General features: G+C 38.2%; 1 protein-coding gene across 6 annotated transcripts in view; it reads left to right on the top strand.

Annotated features, from left to right (window-relative positions):
• csmd3b (CUB and Sushi multiple domains 3b) overlaps positions 1 to 19,516 on the top strand; it is an 877,422-nt gene that overhangs the window by 776,672 nt on the left and 81,234 nt on the right. For all 6 annotated transcript variants that reach the window (XM_061966990.2, XM_072914110.1, XM_061966991.2 and 3 more), the window contains 4 exons: positions 196 to 384; positions 13,099 to 13,284; positions 13,345 to 13,539; positions 13,612 to 13,785. In XM_061966990.2, coding sequence (XP_061822974.1) covers positions 196 to 384; positions 13,099 to 13,284; positions 13,345 to 13,539; positions 13,612 to 13,785 — 744 coding nt within the window. The remainder of the gene's footprint in view (positions 1 to 195; positions 385 to 13,098; positions 13,285 to 13,344; positions 13,540 to 13,611; positions 13,786 to 19,516) is intronic.

Raw genomic sequence — 19,516 nt, 5'->3', positions numbered from 1 at the left:
ATTTAGTACATGTGCATTTTTTGGTGAAATGGTGGCCGTAAAAGGTTCCGAAATGTCATTATACAGAATGAAAATATTGATTCTATGAGGTCATTAAGTGATTTCATATTCAATGCCAATGAATGTGCTTCTTGCTTTTTCAACTGCATCTTCACTTCAACTCAAATCTCGGTCTCGGAATGTTTTCCTTCACAGCGCTGTACTGCTCCACACCGGACTCGCCGCTCCACGGATCCATTTCCTCGCAGAGCGGCGGCCACGTCAACAGCGTGGTGCGGTGGGCTTGCGACCGCGGCTACCGTCTCATCGGCAACGCCACGGCGACCTGCCGACGCACTCCGCGCGCCTACCATGCCTGGGACTCCCCTGTGCCTGCCTGTCAAGGTGACTTGAACTTCCTTCTGCTTTTTTTATACTGCAGAACCGCTAATGCTGTAATTAGGCTGTTTATGTATTTAGCAGGCGATAAAAGGAAATCATATTACCGTATTTTTCGGACTATAAGTCGCAGTTTTTTTCATAGTTTGGCCGGGGGTGCGACTTATACTCAGGAGCGACTTATGTGTGAAATTATTAACACATTACCGTAAAATATCAAATAATATTATTTAGCTCATTCACGTAAGAGACTAGACGTATAAGATTTCATGGGATTTAGCGATTAGGAGTGACAGATTGTTTGGTAAACGTATAGCATGTTCTATATGTTATAGTTATTTGAATGACTCTTACCATAATATGTTACGTTAACATACCAGGCACGTTCTCAGTGGGTTATTTATGCCTCATATAACGTACACTTATTCAGCCTGTTGTTCACTATTCTTTATTTATTTTAAATTGCCTTTCAAATGTCTATTCTTGGTGTTGGGTTTTATCAAATACATTTCCCCAAAAAATGCGACTTATACTCCAGTGCGACTTATATATGTTTTTTTCCTTCTTTATTATGCATTTCCGGCCGGTGCGACTTATACTCCGGTGCGACTTATACTCCGGTGCGACTTATACTCCGAAAAATACGGTATTATTTCAGTTTGTAGCTTTACCAAGGATTGTGAGTGCAGGAGAAGGTGGAAAGGAAAATGTAGCTCTTTTTGAGCAATTGGTCATTTTTGAAGTCGTACATTTCACAACACAGCAGCAACAGATCTAATGTTGTAAGAGTGGTAAGGAGCAAACTGCTCGGTCGGCATTAATAGTGCTGAAGAGGTCCGTATGATGAAAGTGTAACACTGCCTGCTGAGTGGCAACACTTTAAAGTGCATGCAGAGATAGATAAAGGTGCTTATGATACTTCAAAAGCAGCTGTGCTGCCATCTTGTTTTATGTTTTTTGACCCGGTGCGAGTTAGAGGTCTTGGCTGTTATTAACTTGAACTATGGGGGACTTAAATAAATAGAGGCATTAATTGGGTAAGTGCTTTAACTAAACTAAACTAAAGGAAGAACAATTAATAAAACATATGTTTACTAATTATATGAGCTCATCAAAAAATTGCATATGCCATCCATCCATCCGTTTTTTACCGCTTGTCCCTTTCGGGGTCGCGGGGGGTGCTGGAGCCTATCTCAGCTGCATTCGGGCGGATCCAATAATTAAAAATAAAAAAAAATAAAAAATTAGGAAGTACATATAAAATGTAATATTTAGAAATGTCAAAAATAACTCCACTCATGAGATTATCTACACAAAAGTATCGCATTAATCATGTACATATGCAGATAAATTGTGCAATTTATTTTGACTGTAAATGCAACAAAATATCGGCGCTGATATTTGCCATTTTGACGTACAGTATATCTGTATTATTATTATTTTTTCACAACTACAACAGAACCAGTGGTGTGCCGTCAGGGCCAGCAAGGTATTATCTGCTGGCCTAACATAACCAGAAATCATGATCATAATTAAAGATAAAAGTAATTTTTTTATTTACTTTCCCTAAATATTTAAAAGTATTCATATTCTCTTCATGTCATAACAATGCTGCTTCCAGTGCTGTTGTTTTTAGTTTGTAGAGTTTTTATCCAATCAGAATTCAGCTAGCTTATGTTGCCATACTGTACCAAATCTGCCCAGGGCCTTCAGATTCAGCTATGCGGGCATCTGTGCACTGTAAGTGAACGGGGACATACAGTTGACAGACAGTTGCAATAGCCAATCAGATCATGCGTTGTTGACACCTCCCTGATACCGAAGTACATGTTAAACTACTTCCTTAACGTAAATGACCGCCATAACCACAACACCAGGGGTAGCTCCACTAATCACGTTAAACCCAGATTCCGATCTAACTAAGGTCTTAACTCATTCTCTTTCTATGCCACATCAATGTGGAATGCGCTCCCAACAGGTATAAAAGAAAGGGCATCTCTATCCTCCTTCAAAAGCGCAATAAAAGTACACCTCCAGGCAGCTTCAACCCTAAACTAACACCCTCCCCGAATTGTTAATAATCAAATGTAAACAATCAAATGTAGATACTTTTCTTATCCCTTCTGATCTCTCTCTCTCTCTCTATGTCCACTACTTTCTGTACATATCCTACCAAGTCAGACCTACACTGTTTCAATATCCATTTCTCTGTTCTCAATTGTTGATGACTGATGATAACCAAACCTAACCCCCCTCCCCCTCCACACCCCGAATTGTAAATCATGTAAATAATTCAATGTATACACCCTGTTGATTATCTTGTGTGATGACTGTATTATGATGATAGTATATCTGATAGTATATATCTGTATCATGAATCAATTTAATTGGACCCCGACTTAAACAAGTTGAAAAACTTATTCGGGTGTTACCATTTAGTGGTCAATTGTACTGAATATGTACTTCACTGTGCAACCTACTAATAAAAGTCTCAATCAATCAATCAATCAGTACGGCCTTCTAGCTGGCCTAAGCATATATATATTGTGATGTTATGAGCCAGGTAACATAAGAACTCCAATACTGTACCAAATCTGCCAGAGGCCTTCAGATTCAGCTATGCGGGTGTCTGTGCACTGTAAGTGAACGGGTACATACAGTTGATAGACAGTTGCAATAGCCAATCAGATCATGTGTTGTTGTCAGTACGGCCTTCTAGCTGGACTAAGGCAGATATATACTGTGATGTTATGAGCTAGATAACATAAGACCTCCATTACCCAGCATGCCACAATAGTGAAGCGCATGCACAGTAGCCCCGTTTAGGTTTAATGTAGACATGCCGCTTTTTGATGAGCTTTAAGAAGTCAGCCAACACGCCTCATCTGCATCTTTTATGATTACACAAGACAACACATATATTTGCAAGGCCATTTTCAAGAAGGATAAATACAGAGAAACTACATCTTGTCGACGAAATATGAGTTTAGATATTTTATTTCCTGATTTTTTCACGTTTACAATGTTTTTTGCAATTTTAATTTCGACAGTACCACATAAGATATGTTTTAATTGCTGATGCAGGTTTATTGATTTTTAAATGCACCAGAAAATAACCCTTTTTTTTACAATACCCAGTAGTGTGTAAATGTGTTTCTGTATAGTATTTCTACAGAAATGGTCATGTAGTGACATAAATGATGGTATTTTGAGAGGTAATCATTGAAGTCGGACATCACAGAAGGCCTAGGTGGGAAACGCACGGCCCACCACTGAACAGAACTATATCAGCAGATACAAGATACGCAGAGAGAGAAGGACAGAAAATATGTATATCTCTGCCAACAATCGAAACGTTATGTAAATTGGCAAATAGGAGACTTATAAATGTTTGTGCAGCTAAATTAACCACAACATGTCCGACATTTCCCCCAAAAATTCTGTTAAAAAAAAACAAACTTTAAGCCTTGTCCAGATGTATACGATTCATGTTTTGCTAACTTTTACTGCAAATTAATTTTGACTCCAAATATTGGTTATCGGCCTCCTTGACTACTAATAATCGGTATTTGTATCGGTCCTGAAAAAAAACGTATGGGTCAATCTCTCATACATGCTCCTTTAGCTTAACCGTGGTGGTTACCTGAATGGCAGTGCAGGTTATAATACAGTCAGGACAATACATCAATGCAGGGATGAGTGAGGAAACTCCGACAAGTGGCAAACTTCACTCCAAAATAAACCCTGACTGGACTCTAGATAAAATTGTTACCAATTGTTTTGCAAGTAAATTACTTGCATTCAGCTAAAACATTTAAAAAATGTTCCTAAATGCCATTCTGACAATAAAATTTGAGGTTTTTTTAAGTTAATTTAATGTATGCAGGTGAGTAACAACCTGTGATTGATTAATAATGATTAATCTAAATTCAAAAGTGTGAATAATCTGATTTAAAAAAAATGTCATTTGACAGCACTAAAATAAGTATTAATAAAAACTAGTGCTGTCAAAATATTATTTTTTGGATCAAATTAATCGCACTTTTGAATTTGGATTAATCAGGATAGGCTAGGGTTGTCCGCGACCCTGAGAGTGACAAGCGGTAGGAAATGGATGGATGATTATTCACAGGTTCGTACTCGCTAGCATAATTTACAGTACCTTTAAAAAGACCCCAACATTCAGGAACTATGGGGTGGTATCCTCCATCCATCCATTTTCTACCGCTTGTATCCTAAAATACGTAAAAGAGACTGATCTCAAATTAAATAAAACCCCATTGAAAAAGGTTTGAAAGGTAGATAATTGATGAGCCTTTTGTCTGCTGTTGTGTATTACATCACCGTGTTGGGGACACTCAGGAGTGCAGTTGTCTTTGGCTTCTTATCAATATTTGCCTTTACTTATTTGACTGATGCATATATATATATATATTTTCATTTTATCTTATTTTATACCTAATTTTTCTGGGTTACTTGTTTGGAAGAAAAAAACTAACATTTAACATGTGTTTAATTGTATTTCTTTACTGTATATGTCAAAAATTCAACAAATGTTTTAAAAAAAAAACAACCCCGGAATTTGGACACAAATGCAATTTTATTGTCAAAATGTCATACAGGAACATCTTTTAAAATGTTTCACTTGAATGCAAGCCATTTACTTGCTCAAAACTTGCTAACAGATTTATAGAAAATGTCCAGTTTGTTTGGGGGGAAATTTGCCACATGTCAGGGTCTCCTCACGCACTGCATTGACGTATGCATTGACCTGGTCACTGACCGTATCACAACCCATGCCAACTTGTGACTAAGGAGCATGTACAGTCAAAAAAAAATAGAAAAAAAAAAAAATATATATAAATAAATGATAATGTATATATATATATATATATATATATATATATATATATATATATATATATATATATATATATATATATATATATACAAACCCCGTTTCCATATGAGTTGGGAAATTGTGTTAGATGCAAATATAAACGGAATACAATGATTTGCAATTCCCTTTCAACCCATATTCCATTGAATGCACTACAAAGACAAGATATTTGATGTTCAAACTCATAAACTTTTTTTTTTTTTTGCAAATAATAATTAACTTAGAATTTCATGGCTGCAACACGTGCCAAAGTAGTTGGGAAAGGGCATGTTCACCACTGTGTTACATCACCTTTTTTTTTTAACAACACTCAATAAACGATTGGGAACTGAGGAAACTAATTGTTGAAGCTTTGAAAGTGGAATTCTTTCCCATTCTTGTTTTATGTAGAGCAGGGGTGTCAAACTCAAATACAGAGTGGGCCAAAATTTAAAACTGAACAAAGCCGCGGGCCAAGGTTGAACAAATTAACCTTTTTGATAGGGACCCAAACAAGTTTTGCATTAAATATTGAACAAGCAAGGCTTATATGAATGAATGAAATAAGTTGAATGAAATAAGTTTATTTCGGTCATATAATCAACCATCAACCATTAACCATTTTGTGTGACCAGTTTAAAAGTACAGACTATACATATACAGTATAACAATCATACACATTTACACACAAAAGGAAAAGAAAAGAAAAGAAAAAAGCATGACCGAAAAAGGAATACCGGTAGGCTGAAGCCAAAGCTTATATTTGCCTATCCTATACCTTCACTGAAAATAAGATTACCTGGAACATCAATGTTAAAAAAAAAAAAAAATCAATGGGATGAAAGTAATTGTTACTATATTTTATAATTTTCAATTATCTCACCTTTCAATGTTTTCTTAAACCTTAACAAAGAAGTACATGTCTTCAACTCATCACTGAGCTTATTCCACCATTTAACTCCTAAAACTGAAATACATTTGTATTTAATATTCGTTCTTGCTTTACCTATTTCAAAAATCAATACCCCCCGTAAATTATGGGTTTCTCCTCTTAATTGAAATAACCTAAGAATACAAGCTGGAAGGCTGTTGTTCTTTACTCGAAACATAATTTCCATTGTTGTTAAAAACACAATATCTGAGAATTTTAACACATTAGAACTTATAAATAATGGATTGGTATGTTCATAGTAGCACGCTTTGTGTATTATTCTTATTACCCTTTTTTGAAGTTTAATTAGTGGGTCTATGTTTGTTCTATAAACATTTCCCCAAACTTCAACACAATATGTTAAATATGGAAAAATAAAAGAATAATATAACATATGCAAACATTTCTTATTCAGCATGTGTTTTACTTTATAAAGAATGGCAATGGATTTGGATATTTTTCCCTTTATATATTCAATATGCGGTTTCCAACATAATTTATGATCAATTATTCCCAAGAATTTAGTTTCATATACTCTATCAATTTCCACTTGATTTAATTTTAGTTTTACTTCACGATTTGTTCTTGCACCACTAAACACCATAAATTTAACCTCTATTACCCTCAACACTTCCTTCAAGTCTTCTCCTGAACAATATACATTTGTATCATCTGCAAACATAATAAATTTCAATTTATTAGATACTGAACAAATATCATTTAAATATAGTATAAATAACTTAGGTCCCAATACCGAGCCTTGTGGAACCCCACAAGTTACTCTTCTTGGCTGTGATTTAGTCTTATTGATTTCCACATATTGAGATCTATTACTTAAATAACTACTTAACCACTCTTGTGAAACACCTCTTATGCCATAGTTTTCCAATTTTTGCAGAAGTAAGGAATGATCGATTGTGTCAAAAGCTTTACATAAATCAATAAATACTCCAACGGTGTGTTGCTTTTTTTCTATTGCTGTAGCTACGTTTTCTACAAAGTCCATCACTGCTAGGGATGTAGATCGATTACTCCTGAACCCATACTGATGGTCATTCAGTAGCTCATGTTTGTCAATGAACTTATCAAGTCTATTTACAAATAATTTCTCAAGAATTTTTGCAAATTGAGGTAGTAGAGACACAGGTCTATAATTTGAGACCATATGTTTATCACCATTTTTATAAATCGGAATAACTTTAGCAATTTTCATTTTGTCAGGAAAAGTTCCAGTTGATAAAGATGTATTACATATATAAGTAAACGGCTTCAGGACACAATCCATCACTTCTTTAACAAGTGACATATCCACGTTGTTACCATCGACAGATTTTTTGTTTTTAAACTTTCTTACCACTTCTAACACATCACTTTCACAAACTCCGCCAAGAAACATTGAATTTTTAATGTCAGATACACGCCTTAACTTTTTCTCATCATTCATATTAAACTTAATATTTTTTGCCAAATTTGGGCCAACATTCACAAAAAATGTATTGAATTCCTCAGCTATTTCTTCTATATTTTCAATAATTGAGTTGTCATCTTTTACCAGATAAGCTGTAAAATCCTTTTTGCTCGATTTTTTAATCATAGTATTAAGCACATCCCAGGTTTCAATAATGTTATTTTTATGTTTATGCAGCAATTGTTCATAATAGTTTTTTTGTTGCAGCCTCATGATACATGTCAATCTGTTTTTATACTTTTTATATTTGTCCTCACTTTCCTTTGTTCGATGCTTAATAAATTCCTTGTAAAGCCTTTTTTTTTTTTTACAGGCTTTTACTAAACCCCTTGTTATCCATGGTTTCTCCCTCTTTTTAGTATTTTGCTTATATTCTCTTAATGGACAATGACGGTCATAAAGTGTCAGAAATATATCCAGGAATGTATCGTATACTTCATTAGTATCCTCCACAAAAACATTTTGCCAATCCTGATTTAAAAGATCCGCCTTGAATGCCTTAACTGCTTCTGGTGATTTTATTCTAACAAAGTTATTTATTTGTCTTTTTGTTTGTAAGTTTTGCTCCTTGTTCATTTGGATCACTGTAAAGACAGGCAAGTGATCACTTACATCAGTCACCAAGAGTCCACTTTTTCTATTCCCATCAAATACATTTATAAAAAATATTGTCAATCAGTGTTAAGCTGTCCTTTGTTATTCTGCTAGGTTTTACAATTAGTGGAAAGAAACTCAAGCTAAACATAAGATTAACAAAATCAGTAGTTTTCATGTGCTCATTAAATTTCATCAAATCAATGTTGAAGTCACCACAAATCAAGATCACCTTATCATTAAGTCTTTCATATAACTCAAACATTTTCTTATTAAATTGATCAATGCACCAATTTACAAGACTGGCGACAAACATCAATTTACAAACTATAGACCTGTTTCCTTACTTCCACAATTTTCTAAAATCATTGAAAAACTGTTCAATAACAGATTAGAGAGTTTCATAAATAAAAATAGAATACTCGAAGAAAATCAATATGGATACAGAGCTAATGTTTCAACTTCGATGGCTTTAATTGAAATTACAGAAGAAATTACCAATGCTATAGATACCGTAATAAAAATGTGCGGCAGCAGTTTTTATGGATCTAACTAAAGCATTTGACACAATTAATCACAATATTTTAATCAAAAAACTAGAACGATATGGCATCAGAGGGTTAGTCTTAAACTGGATAAGAAGTTATCTAATGAACAGGAAACAATACGTGAAGGTAGGCGAACACACCTCTACAACGCTAAATATATCCTGTGGTGTACCTCAGGGATCAATACTAGGACCTAAATTATTCAATCTATATATAAATGACATTTGTAAAGTTACAAAAGATTTAAAGTTAGTATTATTTGCGGATGATACAACAGCGTTTTGTTCAGGAGAGAACACACAGAAGATACTACAAATAATAACAGAAGAAATTAACAAATTAAAAAGATGGTTTGACAAAAACAGACTATCGTTGAATCTCAGTAAAACTAAAATAATGCTATTTGATAACAGTAGAAGAGAAAGTCAAACACAAATACAAATAGACGGAATAGAAATTGAAAGAGTAAATGAAACCAAATTTCTAGGTATAATGATTGATGATAAATTGAACTGGAAATCTCACGTAAAAAATATACAACATAAAGTAGCAAGAAACACGTCAATAATGAATAAAGCAAAACATGTTCTAGACAAAAAATCACTTCATATTCTCTACTGCTCACTAGTGTTACCATATCTGAGTTATTGTGCAGAAATATGGGGAAATAATTACAAAAGTACACTTCATTCATTAACGGTGTTACAAAAAAGATCAGTTAGAATAATACATAATGTTGGATATAGAGAACACACAAATCCTTTATTTATTGAATCAAAGATTCTGAAATTCTACGACATAGTGAATTTGCAAACAGCTAAAATTATACACAAAGCAAACTATAACCTGCTACCCAAGAATATACAACAATTCTTCTCAAAAAAAGAGGAGAAATATAATCTTAGGGAGAAATGTAATTTAAAACATTTGTATGCACGTACAACACTTAAGACCTTCAGTATATCAGTATGTGGAATTAAATTATGGAATGGATTAAGCAAAGCAATCAAACAATGTACTAATATGATCCACTTCAAGAAACTCTTCAAACTTAAAGTGTTTACAAAGTACAAAGAAGAAGAACCATGATAAACATTCTGAATTTATTTAACTCATCCATTCTTTCATTCTTTCACTCACAAAATAATCTTAGTTATCTCAACATATGAAATGTAACTTACTTCACCAATTATTATTTATTTACTTATTTTATTGTGATTACTTATGGAGTATATTGTGAATAAATTGAGAACAGGAAGTGAACAAAAGTTTTAGCAACTGTCATGTAAAAGAAAAGGGGTAGGATTAAATAAGCTTTGCTTCTTCCTACTCCTTTTCGAACATGTTGAAAAGAGAAACTGGAGATTGTGATGTATCATGTTGTATACTTGCATGTTCGAAATAAACTCAAACTCAAACTCAAACTCAATGCATGATCCTGGAGTTCTATAAATACAACTAATGAATATGTTTTTGGATCTTTCAACACTGATTTCAATAGTTACACATTCCATCATATTGTCAATAGCAGTTGTCATGTCAGCAATCAGCCTACATTTGAGAGAGGACATCACAAACAATACAACACCTCCTCCCCTTTTGTTCATCCTGTTTTGCCAAAACATTTCATATCCCTCTAACCCATCCAGTAATTCCTTACTATCACTCAACCAAGTCTCTGAAATTGCTATTACGGTAAACCTTTGCTGTATTTGTTTAAGATACTCTTTAATTTTGGAAAAGTTACTGTAAAGACTCCTGCTGTTGAAATGAATCACAGAAAAGCCTTCCATTTTAACATTTGAATTAAACTGTTCTTCAGTATAATACTCACACATATAACTTTATAGTGACATGCAAAATTGAGTTTCAAATAATAATAATAATAATAATTAAAAAATATCAATGGCATATGAAATACAATGTAAATAAAGATTGAATGCCTCTTTTCTATTTTCAGCCTTCTGAGGTAAATATCAACATTAACTTTTTCCACAGGCTAATACATTTGAAAATAAAATAATGAATAAACCAACCATTCAGGACTTTAAACTGCTCAGTTTGCAACACACTGATCTAATCTGATGTGCCCAAGCCAGATACCTGGCATCGTTTCTTGGATGCAAGTTCATTAATGTCGGGGCTCAGGCTTTGAGCTGAGGCGACCTTCATTATTGAACGAAGGTGTTCATCAGTCATTATTTCTCGTATTCCACAGTCTTGGGGGCGTGCCTTACAGGCACTGCTTTTAACGTACTCTATGAGCTGACGTCACACACATAAATGCAACGCATACTTCATCAACAGCGATACAGTTTACACTGAGAGTGGCCGTATAAGCAACTTTAACATTGTTAGAAATATACGCCACACTGTGAATCCACACCAAACAAGAATGACAAACACATTTTGGGAGAGCATCCGCACAGTAACACAACATAAACACAACAGAACAAATACCCAGAACCCTTTGCAGCACTAACTCTTCCGGGACGCTACAATATACACCCTCGCTACCTCCAAACCCCGCCCCCCCCATGATGTAGAGCTTCAGTCGTTCAACAGTCCGGGGTCTCCACTGTTGTATTTTACGCTTAATAATGCGCCACACATTTTCAATGGGAGACAGGTCTGGACTGCAGGCGAGCCAGGAAAGTATCCGTACTCTTTTTTTACGAAGCCACGCTGTTGTAACACGTGCTGAATATGGCTTGGCATTCCATCCATCCATTTTCTACCGCGTATTCCCTTTTGGGGTCGCGGGGGGCGCTGGAGCCTATCTCAGCTACAATCGGGCGGAAGGCGGTGTACACCCTGGACAAGTCGCCACCTCATCGCAGTGGCTTGGCATTGTCTTGCTGAAATAAGCAGGGGCGTCCATGAAAAAGATGGCGCTTAGATGGCAGCATATGTTGTTCTAAACCTGTTTGTGTAAGTTACCCATGCCTTGGGCACTAATGCACCCCCATACCATCACAGATGCTGGCTTTTGAACTTTGCGTCAATAACAGTCTGGATGGTTCGCTTCCCCTTTGGTCCGGATGACACGATGTCGAATATTTCCAAAAACAATTAGAAATGTGGACTCGTCAGACCACAGAACACTTTTCCACTTTGCATGAGTCCATCTTAGATGATCTCGGGCCCAGAGAAGCCGGCGGCGTTTCTGGATGTTGTTGATAAATGGCTTTCGCTTTGCATAGTAGAGCTTTAACTTGCACTTACAGATGTAGCGACAAACTGTATTTAGTGACAGTGGTTTTCTGAAGTGTTCCTGAGCCCATGTGGTGATATCCTTTAGAGATTGATGTCGGTTTTTGATACAGTGCCGTCTGAGGGATCGAAGGTCACGGTCATTCAGTGTTGGTTTCCGGCCATGCCGCTTACGTGGAGTGATTTCTCCCGATTCTCTGAACCTTTTGATGATATTATGGACCGTAGAAGTTGACATCCCTAAATGTCTTGCATTTGCACTTTGAGAAACGTTGTTCTTAAACTGTTTGACTATTTGCTCACACAGTTGTGGACAAAGGGGTGTACCTCGCCCCATCCTTTCTTGTGAAAGACTGAGCATTTTTTGGGAAGCTGTTTTTATACCCAATCATGGCACCCACCTGTTCCCAATTAGCCTGCACACCTGTGGGATGTTCCAAATAAGTGTTGGATGAGCATTCCTCAACTTTATCAGTATTTATTGCCACCTTTCCCAACTTCTTTGTCACGTGTTGCTGGCATCAAATTCTAAAGTTAATGATTATTTGCAAAAAAAAAAAAGTTTATCAGTTTTAACATCAAATATGTTGCCTTTGTAGCATATTCAACTGAATATGGGTTGAAAATGATTTGCAAATCATTGTATTCCGTTTATATTTACATCTAACACAATTTCCCAACTCATATGGAAACGGGGTTTGTATATATAAGTATGTACGTGTGTATGTGTATATGATTAATACAACCTTTTTTGTGATTAATTACATAAGTTTGCTTGTCATTTTTGACAGCCCTACTAAACAGATGGTATAAAATAGAATCTGTTTTTTCTTTTTTCATTGGCTAATGTTTATGAATGAAAACAGCCTTTTTCTTTTCATAAAAATGAACGTGAAATTACAGCTTTTTTCTCCCCCCACTCTTTAAAGTGTGATCTGAGAGCCTCAAAGTTACAAAATGTAAACACCCATTACATTGGCCTCGTACCATCTGTTTTCATTTATACCAAAGAACACTTGAAAGACATAAACGCTGCATTAAGTCCAACGTCTGTCCGTTTGTGCCCCACCCCCCCCCCCCCCCCAAGCTGTCTCATGCGGGGCTCCCAAGGCACCGACAAACGGGGGCGTTGTAACGGCCGACTACTCGGTCGGAACCCGAGTCTCCTACTTCTGTAACGACGGCTACAGGCTCTCCAGCAAAGAGCTGACGTCAGCCATCTGCCAGCCCGACGGGACATGGAGCAACCACAATAAGATACCAAGATGCTCAGGTTGGCACATCCCTCACAATGTCTTCCATTGGGGTACCTAATCAATTGTCCTTTTTACAGTTGTGGTGTGTCCGAGCATCGGCTCCTTCTCCCTGGAGCACGGCCGATGGAGGATCGTGAACGGCTCCCACTACGAATACAGAACCCGCATCGTCTTCACATGTGACCCGGGCTATTACAGATTAGGTCCCGCCCATATCCAATGCCTGCCCACCGGCGTGTGGAGCTGGAGGAACGAGAGGCCGCACTGTCAGAGTGAGTGTTCAACCTCGTCTTCAAATCGTATTTGCGGTAATCGTTGCTTACGTCAAATTTGTTGTTTTTCAGTCATCTCTTGCGGCGAGCTGCCGTCTCCGCCCAACGGGAAGAAGATCGGCACTCAGACGAGCTTCGGAGCGACGGCCATCTTCACCTGTGACGCCGGCTTCATGCTGGTGGGCTCAGGGGTCAGGGAGTGTCTGTCATCCGGGCTTTGGAGTGGAACAGAGACGCGATGTTTCGGTACGTGGATGTCATTAGAAATGCATTTCGGGAGGCAGGTTATCTACCTCACACGCTAAAAAAACAGCTCATTTAGGTCGTTTAGCCGAATCAGCACATAATTAGGCACACCCCTTTAGAGGACTGACGAGCACATGTGTGTAACATTTGAGCAAGATTGACTGCGTGGGTTCCCTCCGGGTACTCCGGCTTCCTCCCACCTCCAAAGACATGCACCTGGGGATAGGTTGATTGGCAACACTAAATTGGCCCTAGTGTGTGAATGTGAGTGTGAATGTTGTCTGTCTATCTGTGTTGGCCCTGCAATGAGGTGGCGACTTGTCCAGGGTGTACCCCGCCTTCCGCCCGATTGTAGCTGAGATAGGCTCCAGCACCCCCCGCGACCCCAAAGGGAATAAGTGGTAGAAAATGGATGGATGGATGGATGGTTGAAAAACATGGCCACCACTCTGCAACTAGTTCATTGACCATATGTGTGATGTTGATCACATTTTGAGGGAATCTTCATTACATGTATTTCAACATGTCTTCCAAAATGTATTAACTTGCACATGGCTGTCTCTAACAAAACACACACTATAAATACTGTAGAGGAAATTAATTTTGACAGCGACTTGGAAACTCACCAAACGTGTGGTGAAAATGTACGTATTTTAGAGGTGCAGGGCAGGCCCCTTCAAACCTCCCAGAAAGCACCCTCCAGTGAGTTATGAAATATCAACATGCATGATCAGTGCATTTGATTGAGACCAAACTTGGTACTAGGGATGGGTATTGTTCACATTTGAATCGATGCGTTACACATTCCTGGTATCTGGAAACTGACACCAATACTCAACAATACCAATTTTCTGTACTTTTGTGTGTGTTGATAAATATTAATTGTTTGAAATATCACAGTGCAACAGGGGTTAGTGTGTGTGCCTCACAATACGAAGGTCCTGGGTTCAATCCTGGGCTCGGGATCTTTCTGTGTGGAGTTTGCATGTTCTCCCTGTGACTGCGTGGGTTCCCTCCCACCTCCAAAGACATGCACCTGGGGATAGGTTGATTGGCAACACTAAATTGGCCCTAGTGTGTGAATGTGAGTGTGAATGTTGTCTGTCTATCTGTGTTGGCCCTGTGATGAGGTGGCGACTTGTCCAGGGTGTACCCTGCCTACCGCCTGAATGCAGCTGAGGTAGGCTTCAGAACCCTCCGTGACCGCGAAAGGTAGGAATGGAGGGATATATCAAAATGTCATTTTTTTTATTGCGACATTTAAAAATGAGCTGATTATGATAACTGCTGTCCAGCTGTTATATCTTGTTTTATTCTTTTTTATTTATTATCTAATTTTCAGGTGTGGCCTTAATTTGCTATTACAGTTGCAAGTCTTAGAGTGTTAGATGGCAGTAGTGTATAGTTTATTGTGTGTTGTTTTGTTTTTTGATGCACCCTAAAAAGTGTTAATACTTTAAGTATCGTACTTATTGCGCACCAGCTGTTTGATTGTAACGTGCATGTTAGTTGTAGTTTTCATTAGACCTGCTCAGTAGCCTTGTGGTTAGAATGTCCACTCTGAGACTGTAAGGTCGTGAGTTCAAACCCCGGCCGAGTCATACCAAAGACCATAAAAATGGGACCTATTGCCTCCCTGCTTGGCACTCAGCATCAAGGGTTGGAATTGGGGGTTAAATCACCAAAATGATTCCCGAGCGCGGCCACCGCTGCTGCTCACTGCTCCCCTCACCTCTCAGGGGGCTGAACATGGGGATGGGTCGAATGCAGAGGATCATTTAACCACACCTAGTGTGTGTGTGACTATCGTTGGGATTTTAACTTTAACTTTAATACTAAATTAGGAGGTGTTGAAATCGCCATGAAAAATTGCTAATGCTAATCAGTACCATGTCAATAGCAAAGCTAATGTATATTAGCATCAAGATAGCACATTTTTAGAAAAGTGGAGCCTTTCTTTACTTAAGTCGGAGCTTTTTTTGTCAATTTCTTTGTTGGCATTGAAAATGACCTCAAGGTAGTTTGGCTGAGTCAGCTCTCAGTGCTGCTGGAGTGATCGGCAATTGCCGAAGTGCGAAAAGCCAGCTGAGTGGGGAACCAGCCATGAGGTCATGTGCAACTCAAATACCGAAAAATGGCACCGTTGGATTGTACGTCAATCGGTGCCTGGTAAGACTAGCGTGATTTGGTTGGTGCGAAAAAAATTCGGGATTCGGTCCCCATTCTGACTTGGTACACTTGTTCATCACAGCAGAACAAACGAAAATCATCAAAGAAGCTACACTGTGCTATTCTGAGCTGGATATATAGTTGGATACAGCGGCCATGTTACATGTATGCTTTCATGTCTCCCAAAGCAGTTTGACCAAAACCCACAAAGGGCGCCATAGAATTAGGTCACCCAACAAGGTGTGTAGAAAGAAAGTTTGAAAGATGGGATTTTTCTCCACCGTCTAATGAGGACGGGGGGATAGCAGAGATAACCTCCCACACTGCCCATCATATGCCACCACAGCTGCTTCCTTCTGCCCTTGACCCCTGAAGAACGAGAAAGCTTCTGCTGTGTGCTCACTTCCATCCAATGTTCCCTTTTTCACCTCTAAAAAGCCAAGAAAAAAGTCTGCTATGTTGAGCGAGACATTAACAGATGTTATGACACGGCGCTGTCACTTCGCCATGAAGCCCTGCTGCCTACTTAAAGCTGTCAGCTGCCACATAAACAGCATTTAGATTCAATACCTGTGTTTTTGTATCATTTACTTCAAAACAGCCTAAACTAAAAATAAATAAATCACCCTTCTGGAAAAAAAAAGAAATTGAATTTACCTCGAAGAAAAGCACTATATTGTCCTTGATAGTTGCCAGCTCTGAGAGGCAAAAACACACTTTAAAGTGTCTTACGTGAGCTGACTACTGGATATGATGTTTATTTGCTGAAAGCAGATTATAGACTTAGGTTGAAACAAACATTCAGATGTTTTGTTTATCAGGTTTGGTAAAGATTTCAGGCACTTTTTGACCTCTGAGTGTTGCAAGGTGCACATTTGCCATGGATGGCTACGTACAGTGGGTATGGAAAGTCATCATCGGCGATCACTCGAACGAGTATGATTGTCCTCCTGTTGGTGGGTCCTTCGGTGGGGAGACTGGTGCACAGACAGCCACCACACTGTCCTTGGCAAAGAGAAGGCCAGGGTCAAATGGCATGGAGACCAAGACAATTGGGGGCCCATCTTTGGTGCAGCCTTCTTCCGCCTTTGTGACCGTTGTGAAGCTTCTCTGCAACCATCATTCCCACTCCACCGTTGAGGTCTTTTTTGACGAGGGAGACGCGCAGACTCCAACGTCACTTCTTCGCTGTGGGGAGCTGTATGAGGCTGCTGGAGCTCCGGTCTGTCGGAGGACCGCCTATGGTGCGCCTACCAGCACTTGCTTTTCTCTCAGGGTGTACTCCCCTAGCCTTTTGTCTTCCCAGACTAACCCACAAGGCAGCGAGGCAGAAAGTACCTACTCAGTTGCCTAGTGGTTAGAGTGTCCGCCCTGAGATCGGTAGGTTGTGAGTTCAAACCAAAGACTATAAAAATGGGACCCATTACCTCCCTGCTTGGCACTCAGCATCAAGGATTGGAATTGGGGGTTGAATCACCAAAAATGATTCCCAGGCGTGGCCACCGCTGCTGCCCACTGCTCCCCTCACCTCCCAGGGGGTGAACAAGGGGATGGGTCAAATATAGAGGTACATTTCACCACACCTAGTGTGTGTGTAACAATCATTGGTACTTTAACTTTTAACTTTATTCAGACCCCCTTTAATTGTGCACTCGTTGTTTCATTGCAGCCATTTTCTAAAATCAAAAAATATCATTTTATTCCTCATTAATGTACACTCAGCACCCCATTTTGACAAAAAAACCCAGAGATGTAGAAATGTTTGCAAATTTATAAAAAAATAAATAAATAAAAATATGTCCATAAATATTCCCTTTGCCATCTCTGCAGCAATCCACCAATCAGGCCTGTATGGAATAGTGGCCAGACAAAGACCATTTCTCAGTAAAAAGTTTGCTAAAATGCACCTGAAAAAACCTCAGACTATAAGAAACAAAATTATTTGGTCTGATGAGACAAATATTGAACTATTTGGCATGAATGCCAGGCATCATGTTTGGAGGAAACCAGGCACCACTCATCACCAGGCCAATACCATCCCTATTGGTGGCAGCAACATGCTGTGGGGATGTTTTTTAGCAGCAGGAACTGGGAGACTAGTCAGGATAGAGGGAACGATGAATGTACAGAGACATCCTGGTTGAAAACCAACGCTTCTCATCCAACCTGGTCCTGCAAAGAGGAATGGGCAAAGAGGAATGGGTGAAACTGGCCAAAAATAGGTGTGCCAAGCTTGTGGCATAATATTGTAAAATAATTTGTAATAATGTGATTGCTACCAAAGGCACATCAACAAAGTATTGATCAAAGGGCCTGAATACCTTTGTACAAAGGTTTTTTTTGTGTGTGTTATTTTTAATTTATTTGCAAAAAATTCTACATTTCTGTTTTTTTTCTGTTGAAATGGGGTGCTGAGTGTATATTAATGAGAAATAAAATGTTTTGATTTTAGCAAATGTCTGCAATGAAACAAAGAGTGAACAATTAAAGGGTGTCTGAATACCCACTGTATATTAGCCCAGTGGTTTTCAAACTTTTTTCACCAAGCACCACCTCAGAAAACACTTGGCTTTCCAAGTCCCACCATAATGAATATTATATATATGAATATATATAGTTTGAATATGGGAACATAAAACACTGTACTTCAAGTGAGTCTTTGGTGTACCCCTAAATGGAGCCCGCATGCCACCACAGTTTGAGAATCACTGTATAAGCCTATTGGGGAAATATATTCGCAGCTTTATAACTAATTAAGTTTTGGGAAAAAGAAAAATTACACAATCTCTAATAACAGTTGCAAACAAATGTTTTGTTACCTGTATAAAAGTGTATTCATTAAGTAGGGTTATGAAACAAGCAAGCAATATTCACCAAAGGTATAAAATATTACAAATAGGAAAACTAGTGGAAGCTGGAAAAAAAAAAACGGAAAAAATATGAAATAAATGACATGAGGAAGAAAAGGCTGAGTGTTGTTGGTCTAGACTCCCGGATGCAGAAACAGCAGGCGAAGTGCAGGTAAAAATGTATTTATTGACAAAAATAATGCAGCAGGGAAGTGCACAGGAAGCATAGGGAACGCTAAGCAGCACGGAAGCAAACAAAGGAAAATTATGCAGCCCAGTCCAGAGTACAGAAACTAAGGAAACTAAAAATAAAGTCTTAACTTTCATGTGAGATAATGACAGGGAGACGTGAAAAAATGCACAGAAGTCTAGAAAAAAAAAACGTGAAAAAGAAAATATTTGGAGAAGTATCTGTAAGGTAAAGGATGTGAGTCTCCAGAGAAAACATGGGAGACATTTGGGAGAAACGTTATGTCAGGTCGGATGTTGAAGCATTCGAGTCTTCTGGGAAATCTGGGAGACATCTGAGAGAAATATGATGCTTGAAGATACAAAGGAATATCAGACAATCCATCAATCAAAATGTATTTGTAAAGCACTTATCCAAAGGGATGCAATGATTTGTCGACAAAATAAGACAATAATATTTGTCGCCGACAAATTAAATTGGCGACATCAATCAATGTCGGACATCTGGAGGTGCAATCTACTCG

Source organism: Nerophis lumbriciformis, linkage group LG11 (assembly GCF_033978685.3).
Source record: "Nerophis lumbriciformis linkage group LG11, RoL_Nlum_v2.1, whole genome shotgun sequence".
In the NCBI taxonomy this organism is placed as follows: Eukaryota; Metazoa; Chordata; class Actinopteri; order Syngnathiformes; family Syngnathidae; genus Nerophis; species Nerophis lumbriciformis.
Note: the sequence above shows the minus strand (reverse complement) of the source record. Positions and strands in the feature narration are given on the sequence as shown.